The sequence below is a fragment of the Coenobita brevimanus genome, chromosome 5 (genome assembly GCF_032717465.1).
Source record: "Coenobita brevimanus isolate Jiangsu-jjx chromosome 5, ASM3271746v2, whole genome shotgun sequence".
Taxonomy (NCBI): Eukaryota; Metazoa; Arthropoda; class Malacostraca; order Decapoda; family Coenobitidae; genus Coenobita; species Coenobita brevimanus.
In genome coordinates this window covers 10,567,715-10,595,658 of record NC_136958.1, presented here as the reverse complement: position 1 = coordinate 10,595,658, position 27,944 = coordinate 10,567,715, and the positions used below count along the sequence as shown (strand labels likewise).

The 27,944-nt window shown below is 43.2% G+C and overlaps 1 protein-coding gene across 1 annotated transcript in view; it reads right to left on the bottom strand.

Moving 5' to 3' along the window:
- LOC145398006 (U3 small nucleolar RNA-interacting protein 2-like) overlaps positions 1-27,355 on the bottom strand; it is a 116,739-nt gene extending 89,384 nt beyond the window's left edge. The window contains exons 1-2 of the mRNA XM_080270975.1: positions 27,257-27,355; positions 13,369-13,606 (exon numbers count right to left, since the gene is read on the bottom strand). Coding sequence (XP_080127101.1) covers positions 13,369-13,606; positions 27,257-27,304 — 286 coding nt within the window. The 5' untranslated portion in view covers positions 27,305-27,355. The remainder of the gene's footprint in view (positions 1-13,368; positions 13,607-27,256) is intronic.
- Between the last annotated feature and the right edge of the window lie 589 nt (positions 27,356-27,944).

Genomic DNA, 27,944 nt, shown 5'->3' with positions numbered 1-27,944 from the left:
GCCATCGCCAAATACACGCACTCCCATTTAAAGGGCAAAAGCATTGACTGTCTGAAGTCACCCCATCCCAGTCCAAAGTCACCCCACATCAATTATGACTTTGGACAGTATTATAAATATTTTTTAAAAATACAAACAGAGACCTGAATTTTTTTCACTTGCCTCACCATAAAGCTAAGTTCTTAAGTCACACATTAATGCAAGAAAAAATCTTGTTAAAGCTTAACATGCTGAGTTACGACTTAGAATTGGTAAAATTCATCCGAAGTCACCCCACTTTACGGTATAAGATGTTTTCACAAAAGAAATATGAGTAACATGTGAGGTGGTGTGTGGGGTTAGGAGATGACGAAATGGGGTGCAAGGAACAGCATGGTGGAATGAAGAGGTGAGACAGGATGTGGCACAAAAAAAGAAAGTATAAAGTGAGTGGATGAGAAACGGGTGTGGAGAAAGTTAAGAGACGAAAGAGAGAGTTATATGTAGAGAGGAAGATAGGCGAAAAGATTAGTAAGAGAAAGTAATAAGAGAGTGGATGAGGAATTTGGAAGGAATTTGAGTGTAAAGTGTAAAATGTAAGAAAATTTTCTAGAAAGAGGTGAAGAGAGTTAGATAGCGTGTTAAAGATGTTAATCGGGGAGTGAAAGATAAAAATTGTAGATTACTAATGGAGATGGGAGAAAAAGTGGGCAGGTGGAGAGAACACTATAAGGAACTGTTTAACATAGAGAATGAAAATAATGTGAGTATAAGTGGCTGGGGAATGGCTGAGAGAAGGAGGGACGTGAGAAGAATGGAAGAAATCAGTAGGATGGAAGTTGTGGAAGCGATAAAGAAAGTCAAAATGGGGAAAGTCCCAGGAATTGATGAAGTGTGTGGTGAAATGCTGAAACATGGGGGAGAGATAGTAGTAGAATGGATGTGGAAGATGTGCAGAATGGCCTATGAGGAAGGTAGTGTCCCGGAGGATTTGAAGTCAGATGTAAATATTCCCCTGTGCAAAGGAAAAGGGGAAAAAGAAATGCGTGGTAATCAATGCGGCATTTGTCTTGTTAGTGTAATAGGAAATGTAAATGTAAGACACTTATTGACAGAGTCAGGGAAACAACAGAGGAATTAGTCGGAAAAGAACAGGGAGATTTAAGGAAGGGAAGAGGTTGTGTTGATCAGATATTCATTCTTAGGTCTTAATTGGAAAAATTTCTAGAGAAGGGAAAGAAGTTGTATTTGGTCCTCATGGATTTGAAGAAAGCACATGACAGGGTAGACAGACAAGGACTGTGGAATGTATTAGGAATATATGGAGTAAATGGGAAGTTGCTGAATGCCGTGATGAGTATATATGGTGCTAAGGTTGCAGTGCATGTGGACAGTGAAATGAGAGAATTTTTCTATTTGAAGGTTGGACTGAAACAAGGATGTGTCATGTCTCCATGGCTGTTCAGTTTGTATATGGATGGGGTTATGTTGTTTGCGGATGATACTGTGTTGTTAAGTGAAGACGAAGGGGAGATTCAAGGCTTGGTGAATGGGAGTGGGAGTGTAAGAAATGGAATCTAAAGATGACTGTAGGGAGGAGTAAAGTTATGGTCTTTGAGAGAGGTGAAGTCAGTGAATGTACAGTGAGGGCGGATGGTGAGAAAATGGATAATGTGAGTGTGTTTAAGTACTTGGGTGGTGTGATGATTAAGGATGGAAGTTTAGAGGGTGAAGTGCTTGAAACGGTAAAACAAGGAAGAAAGGTTTCTGGTTCTTTGAAAGCACTGATAAGAAGTGGGGAAAAAGTTACTGCATGACAGTACAGTATTGTGATACCAACTCTAACGGATGGAAGTGAAGCTTGGACTTCGTTGGAAAGGCGACAAGTCAAGAGTGAGAGCAGCAGAAATGAGTTATTTGAAAGGACCATGTGGAGTCACATGAAAAGACAGACTGACATATGAGGAGGTGAAGGAGCATTGTGGTGTGGATGTGGACGTGATAGGAATCGTTAGGAGAAACAGACTGAGGTAGTTTGGCCATGTGGAGAGGAAGGACGGTGAGAGACTGATGAGGAGAGTGTATGTGAGTGAGGTGGAGGGGGGAAGAGGGAGGGGGAGCCAAGGATGAGATGAAGGGATGGAATGGAGAGGTATATGAGAGAGGGGTGTGTGAGCTGGAAGCAGGGCAGTGAAATGGTGGGGAACAAGGCAACATGGAGGCTAGTAGTTTGTGGCCACCCCTTATGGGATTAATGTGCCTGGCAATAGATAGCTAGATAGATAGTTGTGGTGCAACTACTCCACATCCATTCCACAAGGGTAGGCAATATTCCAGCTGAGTGTGTTCTGACTTATAAATTATGAACAGCTACTCGTCAGTGAAGAAGTTACGGACTCTGTACAATAATCCAAGTTCCTCTGAGGTGGCTTTAGGAAGTGATCTGACATGAGACATCCAGCTAAGGGCATTGTTAAGTGAAACCCCAAGAATTTCAATGCTTTCAGAGATATGAATATTAGTAGCATTGAAGATAATATGGGAATCTGGCAATATCCATCTACAGTATTACTAAACTGTATATACAGTATTTGGTTTTACCAGCATTAAATGAGATAATGTTATTTGTCCCCATTCGGTAATCTTAGATAGGTCTTGATTTATGGAGATGGCTGTGCAGAGCTGTTAGTTAGAGATATTAAACTTTGAGAATGGGTGTTTAAGTGTAAATGAACTGTGAAATGTTGAGTCATCTGCATATGAATGGAGGGGATTATGGGTAACAGATATGAGACCATTAATATGAATTAGAAATTAGGTTGGAGCCAGAACTGACTCTTGTGGCATGCCAGCATTAACTGGAAATTGGAATACAGATCATCTACTTTTACTCTCATCTTTCTGTCACTGAGATATGAGGATATAAGAGGAACAAAAGACATTAGTCCATAGCAAGGGAGTTTGGATAGCAGGGAACAGTGCCACACACTGTAAAAAGTTTAAGAAATATCAAGAGCTAGTGCATGAGTTTCTCCATGCTGGTTGATTGACTGATGGATGGTGTGAGTCAGGATACTGAAAATATCAATGGTGGATGTTGTGGCAAAAACCATAAGGTCTATCCCTAATTAAGCTGTTGGATTCGTGGTGTTTAACTATGTGCTTATTAATTACAATCTCAAATACTTTACAAGAGAAGACATGATAGCTATTGGCCTGTAATCAGAGGGGTCAGAGGAGCTTCCTTTCTTTGGAACTGGGTGGATATTGGCTTCTTTCTGAGAATCAGGGAATGAAGAAATACGTATGCATAGTCTGAATAATTTAATCACAATGAAGGCACGTTCTGGGGAGCACTTTTTCAAAACAATTGGAGGAATTCTATCTGGGCCTGGAGCTTTGGTGGTTAGTAAAGGGACCACTGATGCACTATTCCTTGTCCGATAGCTTCAAGAAAATACCAGTACAATACTGTACTTGTATATAGGAAGGATTTGGCAATTGTACTTTGTTTTAAGCAATTTGGAGAAGGCTTATGACAGGCTGCCCACGAAGATGGTGAAGTGGGCAATGAGACAACTTTGGATCAAGGAGTGGTCCACTATTGTGATTATTGCAATATGCAAGGGCACTTGCATTCAGATGGGAGTGATGAGTGTTCTGTGAAAGTTGGCATGCATTAGGGATTGGTTTTAAGCACCCTGTTGTTTATCGTTGTGTTTGAATCTCTTTCACGAGTTCAAGACTGGACTCCCTTGGCAGGCGTTATATCCTTATGACTTGGTGTTGACAGCTGCAAATGACAGGGTGGCAAAGGAAAGATTTAGGAGGTGAGAGATGGAATGGGATACAAGGATTTAAGAGTAAATGCAGATAAAATAATAAGTGATGATGTCCATGGCTGGTGGCAATATTGTTAAAGCAGAGGGAGTGTGGCCAAGTGCAGTTTGCCACAAGGATGCGGGTAGCAACTCCAGCTTATGAAGAGTGTGTGTGGTAAGTAGGTGCATAAGATTTGTAGTGGTAAGTAGGTGCATAAGATATGTAATGGTATCAGAGGTGGGTTGCAAAATTATGCTACTTTCATGTGTGCAGTGTGTAGGAGATAACATGAAAGACAGAGGGCTGGGGGAGGATTGACTTTGCTAGGTCTCTTGAGTCTGTGAAGAAGTGTTGCTATTTTGGGGATACAATATAAGCTTGAGGTGGAATGGGAAGTAGCTTGGTGGTAAAGGTAAGGAGTGGTTGAAGTAAGTTCAGGAAGCTACTGAATCTCCTTGACACTGAGAGGACTCTCCCTCCTTGCTAAGGGGCCCTTACAGGTATATGCATATGTTAGGAGTGCAATGCTGTATGGAGGTGAGACTTGGGTTATACTGTAAACAAAGAGGATATTCACATGCTTAAATATACAAACATGTCCATGATTAGATGGATGTGCAATCAGTCCTTGAATGGCAGGACTGTGGGGGTTATGACTGTGAAGGAAGAGTCAAGGAGAAGGAAGGGACTTGAATGCATTAGTGTTGTGGTGAGACAGGGTAGTTTGAGATGGTTTGAGCATGTGGAGAGGATGAAGAATGACAGCTGGGTGCACAGGGTGAGACGTGTGAATGCTGAGGATAGAGATGAGATAGGCAGACCAAGAAGGACCTGGGACAAGGTCATATATGTGTGATCTCTGGGATATCTTCATATAGTATCATTTTATTTATACAGACTCCAGCATGCTAGCATGTGTCAGCATGGTCACCTAATCACAACTCTCCAAGTTGCTCATTCTCTGGCAGCCTCCTTATCCAGTCCCTTATTCCTGAGATGACGACCTCATCTCAGGTTTTTTTCGGTCTGCTTCTTACAACCCTACCCCCAATGTTCACATTTCTCACCCTCCACACCCAACTGTCGTCCTCCATCCTGTCAACATGCCCACATCATCTTAATCTAGCTCTACTCATCACAACACCAATAAATTCAAGTCCCATCCTTCCTCCCAACTCTTCAATCACAATCCTAGCCCCAGGCCAAGCATTCTAATCACTGTCATTTCTGTACATTTAAGCCTATGAATATCCTCTTCTTTTACAGCCCAGGTCTCACTGCCATTCACCATACAGCATTTTACTCCTGACCAATGTTGCATACAAAGGCCCCTTAGCATGGAGGGGGAGCCCTCTCAGGGTTAGGTGAGACAACAACTCCCTGAACTTCCTCCAACCACTCATTACTCCAGCCCCAACTCCAGCATGTAACATGTCCCACAAATAATGAAAATCCTCCACACACTCAAGAGACTCTGTGGCAAGATCAATCTTTGTTTTATGCCGAACATCTTTACATGCTCTCCCCCACAAACCACACATGAAATCAGCATTATTTCACAGTCTACTTCTAATACAACTACATCTTTTATGTACCCACTTATCACAGACACTGCACAAGATGGAGCTGCTTCCCACACCCTCGTGGCAAACTACACATGGCCACACTACCTCAGTTTTGACAGTACCACCACCAGTCCTAGATATCATCACTTTTGTTTTATCCCATTCTGTCTCTCCATTTCCTAAATCTTTCCTCTGCCTCCCTTTCATTCTCTGCAATTAACACCAGTTTATCACCATACTTCACCATCCACAGGAGTCCATTTCTGATGTCACATAAGAGAGCTTCGGGCAACATGACATACAAGACTGACCCCCAATACATGTCATCATTCACGAAAAGCTCATTACCATACTCAAACCTCCATTTACTTTCTCCTGAGTGTAAACACCTGTATACATAACCATAACCAGTCTAACCAGCCACTTCTCAATCCATGCTTTCTCACAGCACACTTCACCAACACCCTGGGGACTCTAGATCTAAAACGTTCTCCAAATCAACAAAAATAAAGTACAGCTCCCTTTTCTCTCCTATATAATTTTCCTGAAGTTGTCGGACAATGAATAAAGCATCAGTGACCCCTTTGCTTGCCATGCCATAAGCCCAAAGAGCATCTCACCAATATTCACTCTCCCTTATCATACCATCTAAGGCTCTCCATTACCTTTCATTATCTAGTCCAAAAATTTTATTCCATCCATCCATCCATTATTCAATCCTATGTTGCCCCATGATGAGCAAAGAAGCCCGGGGCTATGCAAGTTGGTCCTGACATTCAAGATGAGAGTGACCAGCCTCACTCATCCCTGAGTGGTACTACGTGGGCAATAAACCCCAACCACCCTTTGGATGTAAACCTGCACTGGCTCAATCTGACTGAAGTGCTTTAATTAATCACTAAACCACCAGGCGCCATAATTTGGTTATATGGTTACCACCCAGCATAGTAAATGGTTTTCTGGTGTACAGGAAACCGTTTGGCTTGTCACTCAGTCTACAGTCACCCACAGACAGAAGAAAGAGGAAAGAAAGAAGGAAAGAAGGGCATAAGAGGAACAAAGGAAAGAAGGAAGAAAGAGGGAAAAGGGTAGCTACATATGATCAACTTTATCAAGTCAGTAACTGAAGCCATTCCTATATCACCTGAGGCCTTCAACATTTCAGCTGTCAACCCAGACACAGCAGCTGCCTTCCCCAAATCCATACTGCCTACTGCTCTGTTCACAGTAGCAGAATCAATCAAAGGCCAAGGACCAAACACAGGATCCACTGACTCCAAACCTTCCCTGTTCCAGTCCAACAACTCATCCGGCAACTGGCTATAATGCTCTCTCCACGTGTCTTTAATATCCTCACTGTTCACCATTAACTTTCCATCTTTCTCTTCACACACTGCTCACCTATGATACCTGTTTTCCTGTTTCATTGATTTGTCACCTTAAGCCCCAAAATCTTCCTTTCAGCATTATTTAGGTTGTCCAGTAAAAGTCTCTGAGACTCGAATTTTGCCCTATATATCCGTAACTGCTTTCTACTATACTTGGCAGCCAAATATTCATCTCTGTTACCACCCCTTTTCCATCCATCCATCCATCATCCAATTCTACGTTGTCCCATGAGGAGCATAGAAGCCCGGGGCTAGGCAATTTGGTCCTGACATTTAAGACGAGAGTGACCACCCTCACTCATCCCTGTGTGGCATTACATGAGCAACAACCCCAACCATCCCTTGGATATAAATCTTCACCGGCTCAATCTGATTGGAGCGCTGTAATTACCCACTAAACCACCAGGCACCATCCCAGAAAAGTCTTCTTTTCTCCTTAACTGCAGCTTCTACACCCTCATCCACCCACCATATGTCTTGGAGGGCCCCTTGTCCATCCACATACTCAATCAGTATCTTGCAAGAGATTGTTCTTGAGAGCTCTGCACTAATCATAAACACTTCCGTCAACAACTCCCTATTCAGCCACCACTCTACTCATCTTGCTATTCATAAACACTTCTGTCAACAGCTCCCCATTCAGCCACCACTCTACTCATCTTGCTATAGAAGGTATCCCTTACTGCTTGGTTTTTCAACTTCCACATTTTCCTCATGGGTGCACAGGTTCTCTTCATCACCACCTGCTCCTTCAGCACTATGTTACATCTCAGTAACCTGTGTTGCTGCACACCCTCTTTGCTCCCAGTACCTTTCACATTCATTTTCGTTTTTAAAGGCTCCAACATGCTTGCATGTGTCAGCCTTGGTCACCTAATGGCGGCTCTCCACGCTGCACGATCCATTGCAACCTCCCTGTTCAGTCCCTTAACCCTGAGGTCACACTTAATGACCTCGTCCCACGTCTTTCTCGGTCTACCCCTCATAACCCCACCCCCAATATTAACACTTCTCACCTTCCCCACCCAATCATCATCCCCCATCCTCTCCACATGTCCAAACCATCTCAATCTACCCCTCCTCATCACAACACCAATACACTCCAGTCCCATCCTACCTCTCAACTCTTCCATCGTAAACCCAGCCCCTCCAGGCCTTGGACGCAGGGACGCACTGCACATCCACCTAATCATTGTCATTTCTGTATGTCTGAGCCGGCGAATATCTTCCTCCTTCACTGCCCAGGTCTCACTACCATACAGCATTACACTCCTAACACATGCTGCATACATAGACCCCCTAGCACGTAGGGAGAGTCCTCTCAATGACAGAAGAGGCAAGAGCTCCCTGAACTTCTTCCAACCACTTCTCACCCTAGCCACAGAACTAGCTCCAGCCCCACCTCCAGCACACAACATGTCTCCCAAATAACAAAACTCTTCCACACACTCAAGAGATTCACCAGCTAGTTCAATCCTTTCATGTCTGACAATCTCCACCTGCTCACCCCGACACGCCGTACACATAAAATCAGCATTATCTCACAGTCTACCTCTGATACCACTACATCTCTTATGCACCCATTTATCACACACACCGCACAAGATGGAATTACTTCCCACGCCCTTGTGGCAAACTGCACATGGCCACTATCCCTCGTCTTTGACAGTACCGCCACCAACCCTAGATATCATCACTTTTATTTTATCTGCATTTACCCTTAAACCCTTGTGCCCCATATCATCTCTCCACTTCCTAAACCTTTCCTCTGCCTCCCTTTCGTTCTCTGCAATCAACACCAAATCATCAGCATACAACAACTCCCACGGGAATCCGTTTCTACAGTCACGTGAAAGGGCTTCAAGTACCATGATAAACAACATGGGACTCAAGACTGACCCCTGATGCACACCAACATTCATGGAAAACTCATCACTCAAATCTCTATTCACTCTTACCTGGGTGTGAGCACCCACATACATAGCCATAACCACCCTAACCAGCCACTCCTCCAAGCCAAGCTTTCTCATTGCCCACTTCACCACCTCTCTAGGGACTCTGTCAAAGGCCTTTTCCAAATCAACAAAAACAAAATAAAGATCCCCTCTCCTACCAATCTATTTTTCCTGAAGCTGTCGAACTATGAATATAGCATCAGTGGTCCCCTTACCTGGCATAAACCCAAACTGCATCTCATCAATATTCACTCTTTCTCTAATCATACCTTCTAAAACTCTCTCCATTACCTTCATTATCTGATCTAAAAGCTTTATACCTCTATAATTTCCTCTTTCCAGGGCATCACTCTTCCCTTTATACACATTTACAATTACACTCTTCAGCAAAGCATCTGGGACAACACTATCTATCTATCTATCTATTGCCAGACGCCTCAATCCCGTTTGGGGTGGCCACAAACAAATCGCCTCCAAGTCGCCCTGTCCCCCGCCATTTCACTGCCCTGCTCCCAACTCACACCCCCCTCTCTCATATACCTCTCCACCCCATCCCTCCATCTCATCCTCGGTCTCCCCCTCCCTCTTCCACCCTCCACCTCACTCACATACACTCTCTTCGTCAATCTTTCACCCTCCATCCTCTCCACATGGCCAAACCACCTCAGTGTGTTCCTCACAACGCTTCCTATCACATCCACATCCACACCACAACGCTCCTTTATATCCTCATTCGTCAGCCTGTCTCTCCACGTGACTCCACAGGCTCCTCTTAAATAACTCATTTCCACTGCTCTCACTCTTGACTTGTGTCCTTCCAACAATGTCCAAGCTTCACTTCCGTACGTTAGAGTTGGTATCACAATACTGTCATGTAGTAACTTTTTTACTTCCATGCTCACTTCCCTGTTTCTTATCACTGCTTTTAAGGAACCAGCAACCTTTCTTCCCTGCTGTACCCTTTCAAGCACTTCACCCTCCAAACCTCCATCCTTACTCATCACACTACCCAAATACTTAAACAAACAAGAAGCCTGGGACAACACACTCATAAATAATCCTATTTATCCGGTCAGTGACTAAACTCACCCCTATATAGCTTGAGGCCTTCAACATTTTGGCAGTCAACCCAGACACACCTGCTGCCTTCCCCACCCTCATCCTGCCTATTGCCTCACTCACAGTAGCAGTATCAAAGGCCAAGGGCCAGACACTGGATCTGCTGGTTCCAAACCTTCCCTGTCCCAGTCAAACTCCTCATTCAACAACCGGTTATAATGCTCTCTCCATGCATCTTTAATATCCTCACTGTTCACCACTTCCCTTCCTTCATCATTCTTCACACACTGCTCACATATAATATTCCGATTATCCCTCTTCACGTGACCTGCCACCCTAAATATCATATTTTTCCTTTCCCCATGATTTAGGTTATCAAGTAATAGTCTCTGTGACTCAGACTTTGCCCTGTATACCTCTATTCTAGCCCTACGCTTGGCAGCCAAATATTCCTCTTTGCTACCTCCCTTCTTCCATTCACGGAAAAGCCTTCTTTTCTCCTTAACTGCAGCTTCTACACCCTCATCCCACCACCAAGTTACTTTATGTCTTGGTGGTCCTCTTGTCCAACCGCATGTTACATCAGTAACTCTAAAGAAATCTAAAGAAATTGTTCTTGAGGGCTCTGTACTGTTCATTAACGCCTCTGTCTACAGCTCCATGTTCAGCCACCACTCTCCTCAACTCGCTATAGAAGGCATCCCTTACTACTTGGTTTTTCAGCTTCCATATTTTCCTTCTAGGTACATAAGTCCTCTCTTTCATCACTTATTCTTTAAGCACCACAGCCACCACTCTCCTCAACTCGCTATAGAAGGCATCCCTTACTACTTGGTTTTTCAGCTTCCATACTTTCCTTCTAGGTACATAAGTCCTCTTTTTCATCACTTATTCTTTAAGCACCATATCACAAATCAATAGTTTGTGCTGTTGCACACACTCCTCACTTCCTATAACTTTAACATCCCTCACTACCCTCCTATCGGCCCTCCTAACCAGAAAATAATCTATCTGACTGCTATTTCCCACCAACATTCTATCAGCCCTCCTGACCAGGAATTGCTCATCATTATCCATCCATTCCATTTCCATTATCCAATCCTACATTGCCCCATGAGGAGAGTAGGAGTCCGGGGCTAGGCAGTTGGTCCCGACATTTAAGATGAGAGTGACCAGCCTCACTCATCCTTGAGTGGTATTATGAGCAATCAACCCCAACCACCCCTTGGATATGAACCTTCACCGGCTCAATCCGATTGGAGCGCAATAATTACCCACTAAACCACCAGGAGCCAAAATTTGGTTATATGGTTACCACCCAGGATAGAAAATAGTTTCCTGGTGTACAGGAAACCATTTGGCTTGTCACTCAGTGTAGAGTCACCCACAGGCTGAAGGAAGAGGAAAGAATGAAGGAAAGAAAGACAGAAGAGGGAGTGTAAAGTCACCTGTAGGCAGAAGGATGAGGAAAGAATGAAGGAAAGGACAGAAGAGAATGGAAGGAGAGAAGGATGGGGTGGAAAGGGCAGACACCCGAGAGCAGTACTACACTGAGTGAGTGGATGGTGAGCGCCCCCACCTACCACAAATATATATACAGTATATATATATATATATATATATATATATATATATATATATACTGTATATCTATCTATCTATCTATCTATATATATATATATATATATATATATATATATATAATCAATCTGGCTATCATTTCCCCCACACTCGTATGTAACCAGCCTACTTGCTATTTTCCTAATATGCACACTGCACACAATGTTCTCAGCCTCCCCAAATTCAAGTACCTTGTACCATATGCACACCTCTCATGTACCCTATCATATCTTTGAGCTACTGCACCCACATTTATACATACATACTGCATATACTATACATCATCTAATCTTGTGTTGCTCTATGAGGTGCATAGGAGCCCCTGACTAGGCAAGCTGGTCCGGACATTTATGACAGTGACCAAACTAACACATCCCTGAGTGGCATTATGTGAGCAATAAACCCCAACCACCCCTTGGATACCGGAATAAACCTACACATGGTCAATCTGGTTGGAGCACCTTCATTACCCAAGAAACCACCAGGCATCATAGTTTGGTTATATGGTTAAAACCCAGGATGGTTTCCCGGTGTACAGGAAACCATTTGGCTTGCCACTCAGTGTAGAGTCACCCATAGAAAGAAAGGGAAAGAAAGATGGAAAGAAAGATGGAAAGAAAGACAGAAGAGGAAGGAAGGAAGGAAAGAAGGAAGGAAGAGAGGAAAAGGAAGTCACTCAAAAGCAGCACTACATCAACTGAGTGGATGGTGAGCTCCCCCACCTAACACTGACCACTTAAATACCCACCCAAAACTACAATCTCATCATCTCCCACATCACACGTATCAAGTCATCCTACAATCAATCTTTTACAATATCATCCAACCCAACCTGTGAAGAATAAGTCAACTGAAATCATGAGTTTACTAAACAATAGTTTTACTGCGATAATCTTTTTATTCATGAAACATCCACCCATTTCTCCCCAACAAGCACACCCATGGCACCATATCCATTTACACTTCCCTGTCAAAATTGCTAATACTTACTGTTCCTCTTAGAAATCATGCTGGCTGACCCTCCCCCGAATCTGACTAACTGTAAGCAACAAACATCCACCTGGCTCCTACTCAGTCCCTACTACTTCCTCTGCTCTACCCTTCAAACTAGTTACATTCCATGATGCCATTCTGAACCCCCTGGGTGATTTGATTTCCACAGGTTTGCTACTGTTGCTTTTTCTTCTCATTTTTGTCCATCCATTCATCATCTAATCCTACGTTGCCCCATGAGGAGCGAAGGACCCTGGGGCTAGGCAAGTTGGTCCAGATATGTAAGATGAGAGCGACCAGCCTCACTCATCCCTGAGTGGCATTACGTGAGCAAGAAATCCCAACCACCCCTTGGATGTAAACCTTCACCAGCCCAATCTGACTGGAATGCCGTAATTACCCACTGAACCACCAGGCACCAAAATTTGGTTATATGGTTACCACCCAGTGTAGTAAATGGTTTCCTGGTGTACAGGAAACCATTTGGCTTGTCACTCAGTGTAGAGTCACCCATAGGCAGAAGGAAGAGGAAAGAATGTAGGAAAGAAAGACAGATGTGGGAGTGTAAAGTCACCTGCAGGCAGAAGGACGTGGAAAGAATGAAGTAAATAGAGACGGAAGAGGAAGGAAGGAAAGAAGGAAGGAAGGAGAAGAGGCATGTTGGGTAGATAAAAGAGGAGACATGTGGCATTACAGTATTGTGCAATGTCGGGGAATGGGCAGAGACACCCAATGCATTCAGAATGCCTTTTCTTCCATTCACTCTAGACTGGCCTCTCCAATCACGAAGGTTAAGGTGTCGCTCCAAAGACGAGGGATTTCATAATCAGATGCCTGATGTCTCTGAGTGGTACCTCATGCTCAAAACCAACACAACACAGCATCCACATGGAAAAACTGACACAACACAGTAAAAGCATGCATACTGGAGATGTATATCACATTACACAGACTGCTTGTTAACTAAAAACAATGGTATTCACTTACTTTGTTCCTGAAGTGCCTTTAGATACTGACGTGCAAGTCTAACTTTTTTCTCTTGCGGAGTTTCTTCCTCATCTTCTTCCTCTTTCTCATGTGCAGGTACTTGAATTTGGTCTCTCTTTATATAATCTTCTTCTTCGCTTGTTATTTCCTCATCCAAGTCAGCAGGAAGATTTAACTTTTTTTCTACATTTTTCTCCGGGGGTAAACCATTGGGCTTTCTTTTCTTACTTCCAGGCTTCTGAAATATTAAAATACAGTACAGTATAGCAGATCCTTGCTATAATGAACCCTGATACAGTGGATTTAAGATTTAAAGAACACCTCAGAGCCCAATGAACTTTCATCGGCTATAATCAACAATGGTCGTTAAATGGGGTGTAACAGGTTGCAATACATGTGTTTCCTACCCTTTTCAACTCGAACCTGGCCTGAAACTGCCCTCTCCCCATCATGACAGCTGAGTTGCAATAACAGATTATAATAATGTTGTACTAGTCATGAAGGAGTGCTATGGCAAGGATGTGAAATAGGCTGCAAAAAGGCAAAATTTTGAGACATGTTATTGTAAAATGGGTTAATTTCACCGTGGGGTGATTTCGCCACAACGCCAATAATTCCAATTCAAAGGCCCATAGCTCCCAAATTATTGTATGGATTCTGCTTCTGTTGGGCTTAGGCTTTAGAGGAATGACAACCTAACAAGGCCATGTAAAGTTTTGATCCACTGTGCAAAAAAAAAGTGTTTGAGAAATGAAATTGTTTACCAAAAATTTTCAGCATTTATTGCATCAATAAAAAATTGGAAAAAGAAAAAGAAAAAAAACATTCTGATTACCCATTATTTACATGTTTCAGGCCATATCAACAATTTCCCCTCTGTTTCAGATGACTAAAAAAATACAGTAATTTGATATTTTGAGGTGAATTTGAAAGGTAGCCTGGGCTACGCCATAAGTCACCCTGTAAAGGGAAGGTCACATAAATATGTCTGAAGAAAAGTGAAGTCCTACATCAAGGGCAGCCTTGCTGCTGCCACTAGGGTAGCCTAATTATTTCAGTTACTTGTGTTTGAGTGCCTTTATCCTTTCAGATGCTTGGGTTGAGTGTGTTTCTTTTTCACATGTTGAGCGAATTGTGTAGGGGAGGATTTCTTGGTACAAGTTTCTCAAAAATCTTCCATGTGTAGGCCTATATTATTGTCTCTCTCTCTCTTCTCCTTTGTTATGAGTAGCTTAGGCTAGGCAATAAGCCAAAGTGTTTTAGCCAGTCCCAGCAATTTACGTGGCTGACCTCTCCAGTGGCCAACGTGAATTGATGAGTGCTGTGTACTAGTGTCATACATCCTTGGTGTTCCTAAAGGAGTCCCCCCCAACCAACTTCCAACCGTGCCGGCCACTTCTCTATCAATGAAACAGTGATGGATGCCATCGATGTAAAGCTCGCCCAATTCATGACATAAACCCTGTTGTATGGTAACCTACGCAACCTAAGCCTAAATATAATCAAATATGTATGATACTGTATGTAGGGTGGTATTATATCAATAAAAGATGTTAAGCATTTCTTTTTCTTAGTTTAATGACAAGAAGATATATATATATATATATATATATATATATATATATATATATATATATATCTACTATCTATCTATCTACTGCCAGACGCCATAATCCCGTAAGGGGTGGCCATTTGACTTTGAGTTAGTTGTTTTACGAGGAGGGACACTAACCCTCCACCAACCCACTTGTTGACACGTAGGGAGCACGTATGGTTTGGTTATATGGTTACCACCCAGCGTTGTAAATGGTTTCTTTATTTACTGTATATTTCTATCTATCTATCTATCTATCTATTGCAAGATGCCTCAATCCTGTTCGGGACGGCCACAAACAAATTGCCTCCATGTCGCCCTGTCCCCCGCCATTTCACTGCACCGCACCCAACTCACCCCCCCCCCCTCTCATATACCTCTCCACCCCATCCCTCCATCTCATCCTTGGCCTCCCCCTCCCTCTTCCCCCCTCCACCTCACTCACATACACTCTCTTCATCAGTCTTTCACCCTTCATCCTCTCCACATGGCCAAACCACCTCAGTGTATTCCTCATAACGCTTCCTATCACATCCACATCCACACCACAACGTTCCTTTATATTCTTATTTGTTAGCCTGTCTCTCCATGTGACTCCACATGCTCCTCTTAAATAACTCATTTCCACTGCTCTCACTCTTGACTTGTGTCCTTCCAGCAATGTCCAAGCTTAACTTCCATACGTTAGAGTTGGTGTCACAATACTGTCATGTAGTAACTTTTTCACTTCCATGCTCACTTCCATGTTTCTTATCACTGCTTTCAAGGAACCAGCAACCTTTCTTCCCTGCTGAACCCTTTCAAGCACTTCACCCTCCAAACCTCCATCCTTACTCATCACACTACCCAAGTACTTAAACGTACTCACATTTTCCAATTCCTCACCATCCAACCTCTTTGTACATTCACTGACTTCACCTCTCTCAAAGACCATCACTTTACTCTTCCCTACATTCACCTTTAGATTCCCTTTCTTACACACTCTCCCAGACTCATCCACCAAGCCTTGCACCTCTCCTTCGTCTTCACTCAACAACACAGTATCATCTGCAAACAACAGTACAGGGAGTTTCCAAACACTACCCTCTCTCACCAGGGCCACTCCAACATCCACTACCCTACCTTGTACCTCTTTTATTACCCCATCCATGTACAGATTGAACACCCATGGAGACATGACACATCCCTGTTTCAACCCAACCTTCAAAGAGAAAAATTCACTCAGTTCACCATCCATATACACTGCAGCCTTAGCACCATCATACATACTCTTCACAGCATTCAACAACTTCCCATCTACTCCATATATTCTTAATACTTTCCACAATCCTTGTCTATCCACCCTGTCATACGCTTTCTCCAAATCCATGAAAGCCACATACAACTTCTTTCCCTTCTCTAGAAACTTTTCCACTAAAGATCTAAGAATGAATATCTGATCTACACAACTTCTTCCCTTCCTAAAGCCTCCCTGTTCTTCTCCAACTAATTCCTCTGTTCTTTCTCTAACTCTGTCAATAAGTATCCTCCCATACACTTTTCCTATTATACTAAGACAGATGTCCCTATGATTACCACACACTTCTTCTTCCCCTTTTCCTTCGTACAAGGGAATAATTATACCTGACTTCCAATCCTCCGGGACTCTACCTTCCTCCCAGGCCAATCTGCACATTTTCCACATCCATTCTACTACTATCTCTCCCCCATATTTCAGCATTTCACCACACACTCCATCAATTCCTAGGGCTTTCCCCAATTTAACTTTCTTCATTGCTTCCACAAATTGTATCCTACTGATTTCTTCCTGTATTCTCACCTCCCTCCTCCTCCCAGTCATTCCCCAGCCACTTATACTCGCATTACTTCCATCCTCTATGTTCAATAATTCTTTAAAGTGTTCTCTCCATCTGGTCACTTTTTCTCCCTTCTCCACTAGTAATCTACCATTTTTATCTTTCACTTCCCTGCTAACTTCACTTCCACCCTGTCTTACTCCTTTCACCTCTTTCCAGAACATTTTCTAACAGTCCCTCCACTTTACACTCAAGTTCCTTCCATATTCCTCATCCGTTCTCTTCTCACTCTGTCTTACTAATCTTTTCACCTCTCTCTTTCTTTCTACATATAACTCTCTCTTCCGCCTCTCAACTTCTTCCATGCCTCTATTTCTCATCCATTCATTGTATGCTTTCTTCTTCTGTGCCACAGCCTGTCTCACCTCTTCATTCCACCACGCTGTTCCTTGCACACCCCTCTGTCTTCTCTTCATCCCACACACCACATCAAATGCTGCACACACACACACACACACACATATATATATATATATATATATATATATATACAGTATATATATTTTACATAGGTCGCGGCAAAATTGCCCAGTTGCACGACTTTTTTTTTTTTTTTTTTTTTCCCCAAATCTGTGGTGTGGGCCAGTATTTTTTTCTGACAAAAACGAGTTTAAGAACCTTTAGCAGAAGGGCTGAATGTATAGATACTGCAACAAAAATATCAATACAATTATCCGGACGCTCAGTATCCGGACACTGGACCTTGGCTCTATTAAACCATTATCAAAACTTACTTGCTATTATCCGGATGTAAAAGTCCTCAAGAACTTCGGCTGGCAAGCTGACATGTCCAAACATTCAGTATTGTGGCTGCTTGGCTAAAGCCATGTGCTGCAAGCAGTCCATAACCCACAACCAGAGCTAAAATGTCCATCCACTCCTGTACTGAATGGTCAAAGTCGCTCGCACATCCGATCACTCCCAATGAACCTCCAGCATCCAAGTACTGTAATACAACTGTAACCCACAAGTGGAGTCAAAACATCCGTATGCATCCCCACTGAATGTCCAATGTTGCACGGCCACCAGGCAAAGTCCTTCCCAACTGCCACCACCATCAAACACAGATCACAAGCCACAAGTACCTGGTACATGTTCTGTGACAACGACTGTCCACCTCTCTACTGAATGTCAATTGTCATGCAGCCACCGGGACACACACACACACACACACACACACACATGCACAGAGAGAGAGAGAGAGAGAGAGAGAGAGAGAGAGAGAGATTCCTTCCCACCATATGATTACAATATCAGTACTGTGTAGTAATCTCTGCACAGATGCATATGATAGTACTGTACACAGTACTGTACACAGTACTGTATGTGTGTATGTACTGTACGGTACACTTCCATTCGGTATGGGTGTTCAATACCACAGTCAGCCACCTTAGCCAAGCAGCCCTAATGGGATAGGTTAGGCTTGGTTAGGTTACGATAAAATAACATGTAATTTTGCCTGGGAAACACACTGAGCATACTTTTGAGAAAATCCTAAGGTTATTTTTTAAAAACGGGGCAAGCGTTGTTCCTGGCTGAGGGTTCCAGGTGGCCACCATGCATGTAACAGACCACAAGCCACATGTAAATGTACAGTAAAAGTGCCCGTTCGCCTCTACACCAAATGGTGGGAGTCCCCCGGCCTCTGGGATTAGTATGAAACCCCCCACCACGTGTGCCTGTCCGCAACCCTACTGAATGGCCAAAGTTGCCTGGCAGGCCACATTAGTCATACACTGCCTAAGGCGGTGATATACTGGTCATCCTCCGCTGTTGCCATCACATGCTAACTCTCACCTGGGCAAATAGAAGTAAACTTTATATGCAGATGTTGATTTGCTGCATTTTGCTTCCTCTGTGCTTGTATGCAACCATGGGGTGCAATATGGCAGTGCTGTACTGCTGGCGGCCAACACAAGCCCACACCTCAGTTCCCGCCTTTGTTTCGCCTCAGTGACTTGCTTGCAAGAATGGCTGTGAATGCGGTTGCTTTTGTGGTGGTCTCCTACCTTCTTCAGGCTGTGGCCCTCCTATGCTGTATTCTCATGTGAGTGTGGTGATGGCCCCACCACCCCCAAGAAGTGGAGGAGGAGGGTTCTGACTCTGGAGATGAAACGAGATATTGGGCAAGGTCGATGCGGCCTGGACCAAAGGACGCATACAGCACTTCACGAATATGATCTAGCCCGTTCAACGTTGTCTGATATCAAGAAGTCACGTGACAAGCTTACACAGTAAGGACAGGACTTCGGCAAAAACATACGTAGGGGCGACACGAAGGCAATGGCCCAGGCCCGGCATGCCATTATCGACCAGTCAACAATGATGTGGTTTTGACAGCAGCATGGCGCCACTGTGCTAGTCCGTGGGATCGAGATGAAGGCTGCTGCCGAGAAGGTTGCATGCCTGCACAACATGCACGACTTCAAGGCATCCAAGGGATGGCTCTTTTGCTTCTTCACCACAGACTTACTGGTTGTAAGACACACAACGAGGCCTTGGACGCGGCAGCAGAGGAAGTAGACCCATTTTGCCATAAAGTGCAGTGCCTGATCAAGGACGAGGCCTTGCCCTTGTTCAAGTCTATAATGTTGACAAAGCTGGTCTGTTCTACCACTCCTTGCCCACTAACACCCTGGCTGAGAAAAGGAGAAGACTGTGCCTGATCGGAAGCTCTCCAAACAACGTGTCTCTGTTTTGTACTATGCCAATGCTAATGGGAAGCACCGCACCAACCCCATTGTTGTTGGGCATGCAAAACAACCACGTTGTCTCCATGGGCTGATGGATAGCCTGCCTCCCTGTTGTGTGGTACCATTCTCTGAAGGCCTGGCTTATCGTTAAGATCTTCAGAGATTGGTTCCACAGACACTTCATCAAGAAGATTATCCGTTATTAAACGGAGGTCCTTGGTATCACTCACAACCAGGTGAAGGCACTCCTGCTCCTAGACAATGCCCCCATGCATCTGTCTGAGACGGATTTGGTTGCTTATGACGGGTGGATTAAGCGCATGTTTCTGTCACCTAATACGACTACTCTGATTCAACCAATGGACTAGGGTGTTACTGTGGCTGCGAAGAGATTACTGACTGAGGTTCCTGAACAAGGTGATGGTGGTGCTGGAGGATGAGGACGCGGCCAAAAATACACATGGGGAGCAGACCTTGAAGAATCTTTGGCATTATGGCCTGAAGTCGGCACTGTAACACATGGAAGGAAGCCTCCATGAAAACCCTGGAAAGCGGTTGGTCTCGTCTCCTCCAGGGAATCGATGCCGAGCATGACTTTGAGGAGTTTGACGTGGATGATTTCCACAGCCACCTTCGAACAGCAGAAGAGCAGGTGGACGTCGCCGACATGAGGGGTTGGTTGGACAATGACAGCGGCAATCCTGGTTATCATACCATGTCTGATGAGGGGATCACTACTGCAGCCTCTGCAGGCACGGAAGAGGACAGAGAGACCGACGAGGATCAGGACCCTGAATCACAGCCCTACACAACTCCTTCAATCTCTTGTCTCAGTGTCCTCCGTGGTTACCTGGAGGGGGGGCTGGATTATGCCGGGCACCTGCACTGTGACAGGGAGTTGGTGCTGCTCAGCCTGGCGATGGAGCTGCAGGCAGTTCAGGACACTGTCATCCTCCAGGAGAATCGTCGGTCCTATTGTCAGACCAGGATCGACTCATTCTTCAAGCCTGCAGCCCCCACGAGTGCCAGCCCATTCTCACCACCACCACCATCACCACTCATTTCCTGCCCTCACCACTGGACCCACAACCAGGCACGTCGACAGCCGCTGAGTCTCCATTGGACGTACGTTTGCGGCTGTCTTAGGACTCTCCTGAGGTGGGCAGGCCATCATCACTGCATCATATGTCACTAGTCATCTCCCAGCTCCAGCAGGTTGAGGAGGAGGAGGAGTAGTTATGGGACATTTGCTAGGTGTGAATGTTTGCCACTAAATCACATGGGACAACTCTACACCTGCTGGAAGTGTTCAGGATAAGAAGCCTGTCTGCGGTGCACTGGGTGGTATGTACTCCAACCGAATGTTTTTTGACAGGTAACTTTAGGTTTCTTTTATAGTTAGGGTACCTTGTTGTAAAAATTTATTTTGAATATTCCCGTGCATGTTTTGATGTCAAACTATGGCAGACTGACCTGAAAACCGTGACAAAAATAGGAGGGGTACTGTATACTGTGTACAGTAGTGAATGGGTAGGGTGTCTTTTGGTTTTCAATGGCTTTTTGCATGGTTTTCTTGATGTTGAAAATTATTTTGGGTAATCCTATGTATATTTTGATGTCAAATTCTGGAAGAATGACCTGAAAACACTGCCAAAATAAGGAGGGGTACTGTATAAAGAGTAGTGTATAGGTGTCAGGACTCCATATTATAAATACAAATCATAACAGAAAGCATGATGTATAGACAGACAGATAGATAGACAGAACCAGACAAGGTTTGGGAACGGGAAATTACCTTGCAACTCTTTAAGTGAAGAAATGCTGATACGCACACGAACAGCGCCTCGTGACCATACACACACATACACACACACCGGCTTCTAGAAGCTTCACATCAGTTTATTCCACATGACACGACCCCTGCTAAAATAGGAATTTAGGAAGCAGAGCTCAGAAGGAGGTTAGCCTTAGAATCGACAGGTGGTGGACAGAAGGAGACTGTCCATAGAACTGGCAGGTAGTGGAGAGAGTGAATAAGAAGAGGGGTCCAACTAGACTTACTTAGTATATTAAGTCTCTGTATAATACATACGCTCCTCAACTTAGACTTTCTCTGAAGATAATAAATCAAGATCAACTCCCTGTATTCATCTTTAACTCCTCCTGCTCTTCAATTAACTCAAGACTCACCTATTACAAACATAGGCAGAGTGTGTTTGGTTTTCAGTGGCTTTTCTGCATGGTTTTCTTGGTGATTAGCATTACTTTGGATATTCCTATGTGTGTTTTGATGTCTAAATATGAGTAAATGACCAGAAAACACTGCCAAATTATGCATATTTCCAGGCTAAAACATACAGAAACAGCAAATATTAGGTGTATGTGCAGTGCGACCCTGAGTGCGAGGTCTGGAGGGGGGCTAGGTTAACGATAGAAGAGTTGAGAGGTTGAATAGGACTGGAGTGTATTGGTGTTGTGATAAGAAGACAAAGATTGAGATGATCTGGACATGTGGAGATGGTGGGAGATGATGATTGGGTGCAGAAAGAGAAAAGTGTTAACGTTAGAGGTAGGGATGCGAGAGGTAGACTGAAAACGACCTGGGACGAGGTCATTGAGTGTGGCCTCAGGGATAAGGGACTGAATAGCAAAGGTGCCAGAGATCAAGCAGCATGGAGAGCCACCATTAGGTGACCAAGGCCAATGTTGAGAAAAAAAAAAAAAAAAAAAAAAATCATTCATTCATTGCCAGACGCCATGTATCCCAAACGGGGTGGCCAAGGGCTTAGAGTTAATTGTTTTACGGGAAGGGGCACTAATCCTCCACCAACCCCACTTGACACGTAGGGAGATTACACAATCATAATGAAACCTTCAACAATGAAACAAACCACCTAAAACCTCCTTCAAGGGGGTCTAACTCACTATAAATCCCTATACAGTACTTGTATTGTGTAACTGCTCAAACAAAGAAAAACACCCCTAAATACTGCAATAAGCATGATTAAATGTCAATGTACTGTACTGTAAAAACAACATACCGGTACCCAATCCCTGAAGACAGAGTTTGGCAGGGTGAGACAGGTTGGCATGGCACACAGAAAGAGGATAAGTAGACCTAGTTACCCAAGCATGAGGAATGAGAGAGATGGGTGAGGTATGACTGAAAGAAATAAAACAGAAGATGCTGGGGGAATAAACTCAACAGAGAGTAGCTAACAGGAGAATTTCTCGATACATCTTGTGTGGTTAGTGAAAGGAAATGAATAAGCACAGGAATGACAAAAAATGGTGAGGAACTCCATCTTTTCTTGACAATATGGCTACCATGTGGCACACTGGTGAGAAAGCAGCAGCCTTGGGGAGAGGTGGGGGAGCCCGACACGTTGTCAAGCATTTTGCGATGTCAGTAGCTGGAACATTAATTTCATTCATTCATTCATTCATTGCCAGACGAATTTCCATTCGTTATAATTAGTCACTATTTATCCCATGTCATTTAAAAATATACCGGTATACAACTTTAACTACAACATAACTGACTATGACCTCAAACACAGTAGCATTTTATTTAATGGTCTTGGAAGGACATAAGTCAAGAGTGAGAGCAGTGGAAATGAGTTATTTAAGAGAAGCCTGTGCAGTCACATGGAGAGACAGGCTGACAAATGAGGATATAAAGGAGCATTGTGGTGTGGATGTGATAGGAAGCATTATGAAGAACACACTGAGGTGGTTTAGCCATGTGGAGAGGATGGAGGGTGAAAGACTGACGAAGAGAGTGTATGTGAGTGAGGTGGAGGGGGGACGGGGGAGGGGGAGGCCGAGGATGAGATGGAGGGATGGGATGGAGAGGTATATGAGAGAGGGGGGTGTGAGTTGGGAGAAGGGCAGTGAAATGGCGGGGGGACAGGGTGACGTGGAGGTGATTTGTTTGTGGCCACCCCAAATGGGATTGAGGTGTCTGGCAATAGATAGATAGATTGATAATATGAGACCTTTAACCAACATAAGAAGAGCTAGTTCCTAGGTTTCAAATTCAAAAGCTATGGAACCGTACCAAAATTAATTTAGTACTGTATTCCATTTCGGTGCATCTGGTTAAGTTACCATTGGGTAGGTTATATTAGATTGTGGTACTGTAAATTTTTGCTTAGGCTCACCAACGCCCAATGACTTTGCTAGTTCGTTCTATGACATATTCTAATCAAGATAGGGGAGATCTTCTCTATGCCATTTCTGTTGCAAATGTGTCCTAATGGGTTTTATGATCATCTTGAAAATAGCCTACCTGTCATGACTATGGCATGGGAATCTGGATTTTGCGAGAGCTACTTAAAAATGGTTTGCGACTGTGATGCTCACTGTCAACTTTTTTGGTCGTTATTTCCTACCGTGTTGCCCTCAATCTCTTCCCAAATGAACCAAAGAGAGAAACATGACTTAGCCTTCTGCCAATAAGCAATGGCCTGATTCATCCTGGGTGCACCTGGTGCAAACCTCCTTGCCTGCAAGAGAAAGCACATCTTTTCAAAAATGCGTTGTGTGAAGGCTGTGCTCCTTTGCAGTGAGACATAGTTCGGCTCTATCAAAGCAAGGCAAGCCTTAGGATTTTTCGTAGTCAAGGGGCTATATTTAGTGAAGTAAAGTGTCCAAAGTATAACCAAGTGTGTTGGTACAATGAGGACGAGCATTACTAATGGTGCCGCAATACTCCACAGCAGTCTGAACCATACGCAAACAAGGCCATAGATGGTGTACTTATCCCCTCCTAACTGGGTGCAGCCGAACTGGGCGAGCATACCGGAGCAGCAGTGGCTTCCTAAGGTAGGTGGTTGGCATAGGTTTGAGTGGCTTGCCAGGTTAGGCTTTGTGGCAGGCTGGATGGTTAATGTCATGGAGGGTCTTTTTTTTTTTTTTCAAGGAAGAAGGAGCCAAAGGCCAGAAGTCCTTAAGGTATCCTTCCATACAAAAAAAAATGTATATATATATATATATATATAATAGCAGAGCCAAATTCAAATCCATTAATTCTGAGGCCCTTGGACACAGTGTGTTTAAAAGACTGGAGATCATAACCAGATGAAGGCACTTCAGAGATGACCTGTTGCATACCGGTATACACCTATGAAGGACTGGGATAAATGGTTAGCCTAACTCTTGCATTAGAGAGCTTGTTGGAATAAGGGTGAGAGCTGGCTACTAGATGGGTGTGATGAAGGAATGCAAGCAGACAGATCAGAGAGGCAGTGACTATTGAAGTAGTGACAGAAAAGAGACTGAGAGGCAACAGTGCCATGAAGAGACAGATGCTGAAGGGAGCCACTAAGAAAAGGATAGGCAATGAGACAAAGACTCTGATCCATCTTGTTGAGAAGAGCTGTATGGGGGAGCCTCCATGCACATGAGACAGAAATGAATATACCCTTGTACTGACAGAACAACTGTGCAGGGGTACCCGGTAATGAAAGAACTGAATCAGCTTAGCCCAGCTAATCTCAAGGAAGATTTTTAGGAGAGGTAATATGATCCTTCCAAGATAAATTCAAAGAGAATGAAACCCCAAGTATACCATAGCCTACTCAACAATGATGCAGGGGCAAAGGCAAAGCCCCCAGCTAGGCTGGGTACAATATGCAGTTTTGGTACCGGGTATTCCCTTGTTCTCTGATGGTCGTTCATGTGTTTCAATTGACTTTTAATTGTCAAGTCTGACACTGCTGGAAATGACTCCTTTTGCCAGGCAAAGGGGTGGGGCAAAAGTACCAAAGCAGGGCATCAGTGATAAAAATGAAATAAAATAGTCTAAACATTACAGATTATCCAAAAAAACAGAATTAAAATTAATACATGGGTAGCTTAGTGAAAAATAAAATACAGATTGAGTTAGATTACATTAAGGAAAACTAGGCTTAACTGGGCTAGGGTTGGTTAGGTTAGGTTATTAATTTATTTTTAATTAGGGTATGGTATACTATTAGCCTAAGTTAAATTAGTTTAGGCTAGGTTATGAATGTAAAGTTGCACTGGTGAAGCTGTAATAATAAACTGCTATTGATCTGAGTTTATTAAGTCTGTCATTATGTTCAAGAAACAAACAAGGGTACCGTTAATCAGAATGAGCATTGATAAAAACAACAGAGAAAACAAAACTGTCAGTAAACAATCATTTAGCTACCACCAAAAAAATTATTAGAAAAATATAAAAAAACAACTAAGGGGAACAGAACGTGATTTGGTAAGGTATTTCTGCTGCTGAAAGTAGGGTAAACCGTATGTTTACAGGGGAAAATTTAATAAAAACATACAGTAGGTTAGTTATTCTCCTCACAAAAATGACCTAACATTAAATAGCTAACCTGTCAAAGGCCCAGGAGCAATTTCTCTCTGCATACTAATCTCCCTTATCTGAGAGAAATAAATACCGTACCCGGTAGGCTATAATGTTACAGTGAATTTGTGTAACCAGTGATTTCATGAAACCTTGGGTCAATTCGTGAAATGTGTGTGAACTGGGATGGAATACGGTAATTTAGGCTGTCAGTGGTAGGTGGTGGTGACCATCATCCACTCACTTGACGTCGTGCTGCCTACTTCTTCCTTAGCCTTTATTATTCTTTTTCTGTGCCTGCCCTCCTCTCTTCCTATTTCTCCCATCTTTTCTGTCACTTCTTATTGCTTTTCTTTCCTTTACAGGTGGCTTTACATTTAGTGACAAGCCAAATAGTTTCCTGTAAGCCAAGAAATCATTTACAATGCTGGGTGATAACCATATAACCAAACCGTACATGCTCCCTGCGTGTCAGCAAGTGGGTTGGTGGAGGGTTAGTGCCCCTCCCCGTAAAACAAATAACTCGAAGTCAAATGGCCACTCCTTATGGGATTATGGCGTCCGGCAATAGATAGATACCGGTAGATAGAATTTTGGATGTGGTCAGGTTAGGCAGGGCTAATCTAGGTGAAGCTTAGATTTGGTTAACTTAAATGAATGTTAAGTAATGTCAAGCATTCATCTAAATTAACCTAACTAACCTAGGTTAACCCAAGCTTAACTCAGATTATCCCAGTATAACTTAACTGCCACCTAAATTAACCTAGCCTAAATTAATCCAACCAAATTCAAACTCATTTCATGAACTGACTAGGGATTTCATTATATCACCAGTTATGCAAATTCACTGTAAAATATACATTAACCATATCATTTATCAATGCCCTGCTGCTCCCTGACCCACACTCATTGGTAAATTTTCAGACACACACCCAACTGACACTGTACGGTAAATAATATGCTCACTGCTGAATTTAAGCAACTCTGAGCATTTTCTCATATAAGAATTCGTCGCAAATGCTTTTCTTCGTACATACAAAAGAGATGGGGGGGGTGTCTCCAGCTGCTATCTCTGTCTTTCACTGCATCTAACTTAACCTAATTTAATCTAACTTAACCTAACCTAATCTCATTTAATCTACGGTAATCTGGACGTTGATTCGATTACAGACGGAGCTAAAAGCAGAACCCCCACTTCTTATCTACTTAGTACTAACAAGTGCATTTGCGACGGATGTATACATAAGAAAATTTGATTAAAAGTGCATAAACTAAATGACGAACATTATGAATTTCACACAACGTTATTTGGGTGTATTTCCGAAATACTACCCACTCATGTACGTCAATCTTATAAATTGAAATGTTGTGGCTGTATGCCGCACCATACTCGCTTTGTACTATTATATATTACCTTTTTTCTATCCTGTACTGGGCGTTTGCCTCGAAGAAAGAATGGCATAGCTCAAGTCCGTGAAATAGTTACAAACTGCAATCCCTCTGGCTTGTTTACATCAACACAGAACACATGTGCGGGCGAGGCGGACAGCCAGCGTTCCCAGAATCCAGATCAACATATCCTAAACCGCTAGAATGTAGCAATACATATGCCCCGCTCCCCCCCCCCCCAAAAAAAAAGATTACTACCACAAAACCTCCCACAAAATCCTAGATTTAGCGTGAACTATAATAATGAAAACATATTTCAAAAATTATATCTCGGGCAGACAAGTATGATGCTAGATTAAATCTCATGAAGCAAAAAACGTGAGGCTCAAACCACTCATTCTTTGAAAAAGGTATATAATACATGAACGCATAACACTCCACTCTACATTATTTAATTATCAGTTTGCATTTTAGATAAATCCATAACCAACAGTCATATTAGCCTACATATGTTATCTGACACACACTAACATCTACAGTATATGTCATAATTATGAAGCAAGGCCTTTTCAATTCAAAACCCCCAAAATATATTGTTGTCTTCCACTGAGAACTTAAATTGAAAAGGTGTTTCCACAGCATCCGGACTTAATCGATTTTGCATGCAATTTTGGGGGGTATATTTACCTTGATTATCATTATACCTCATTAAA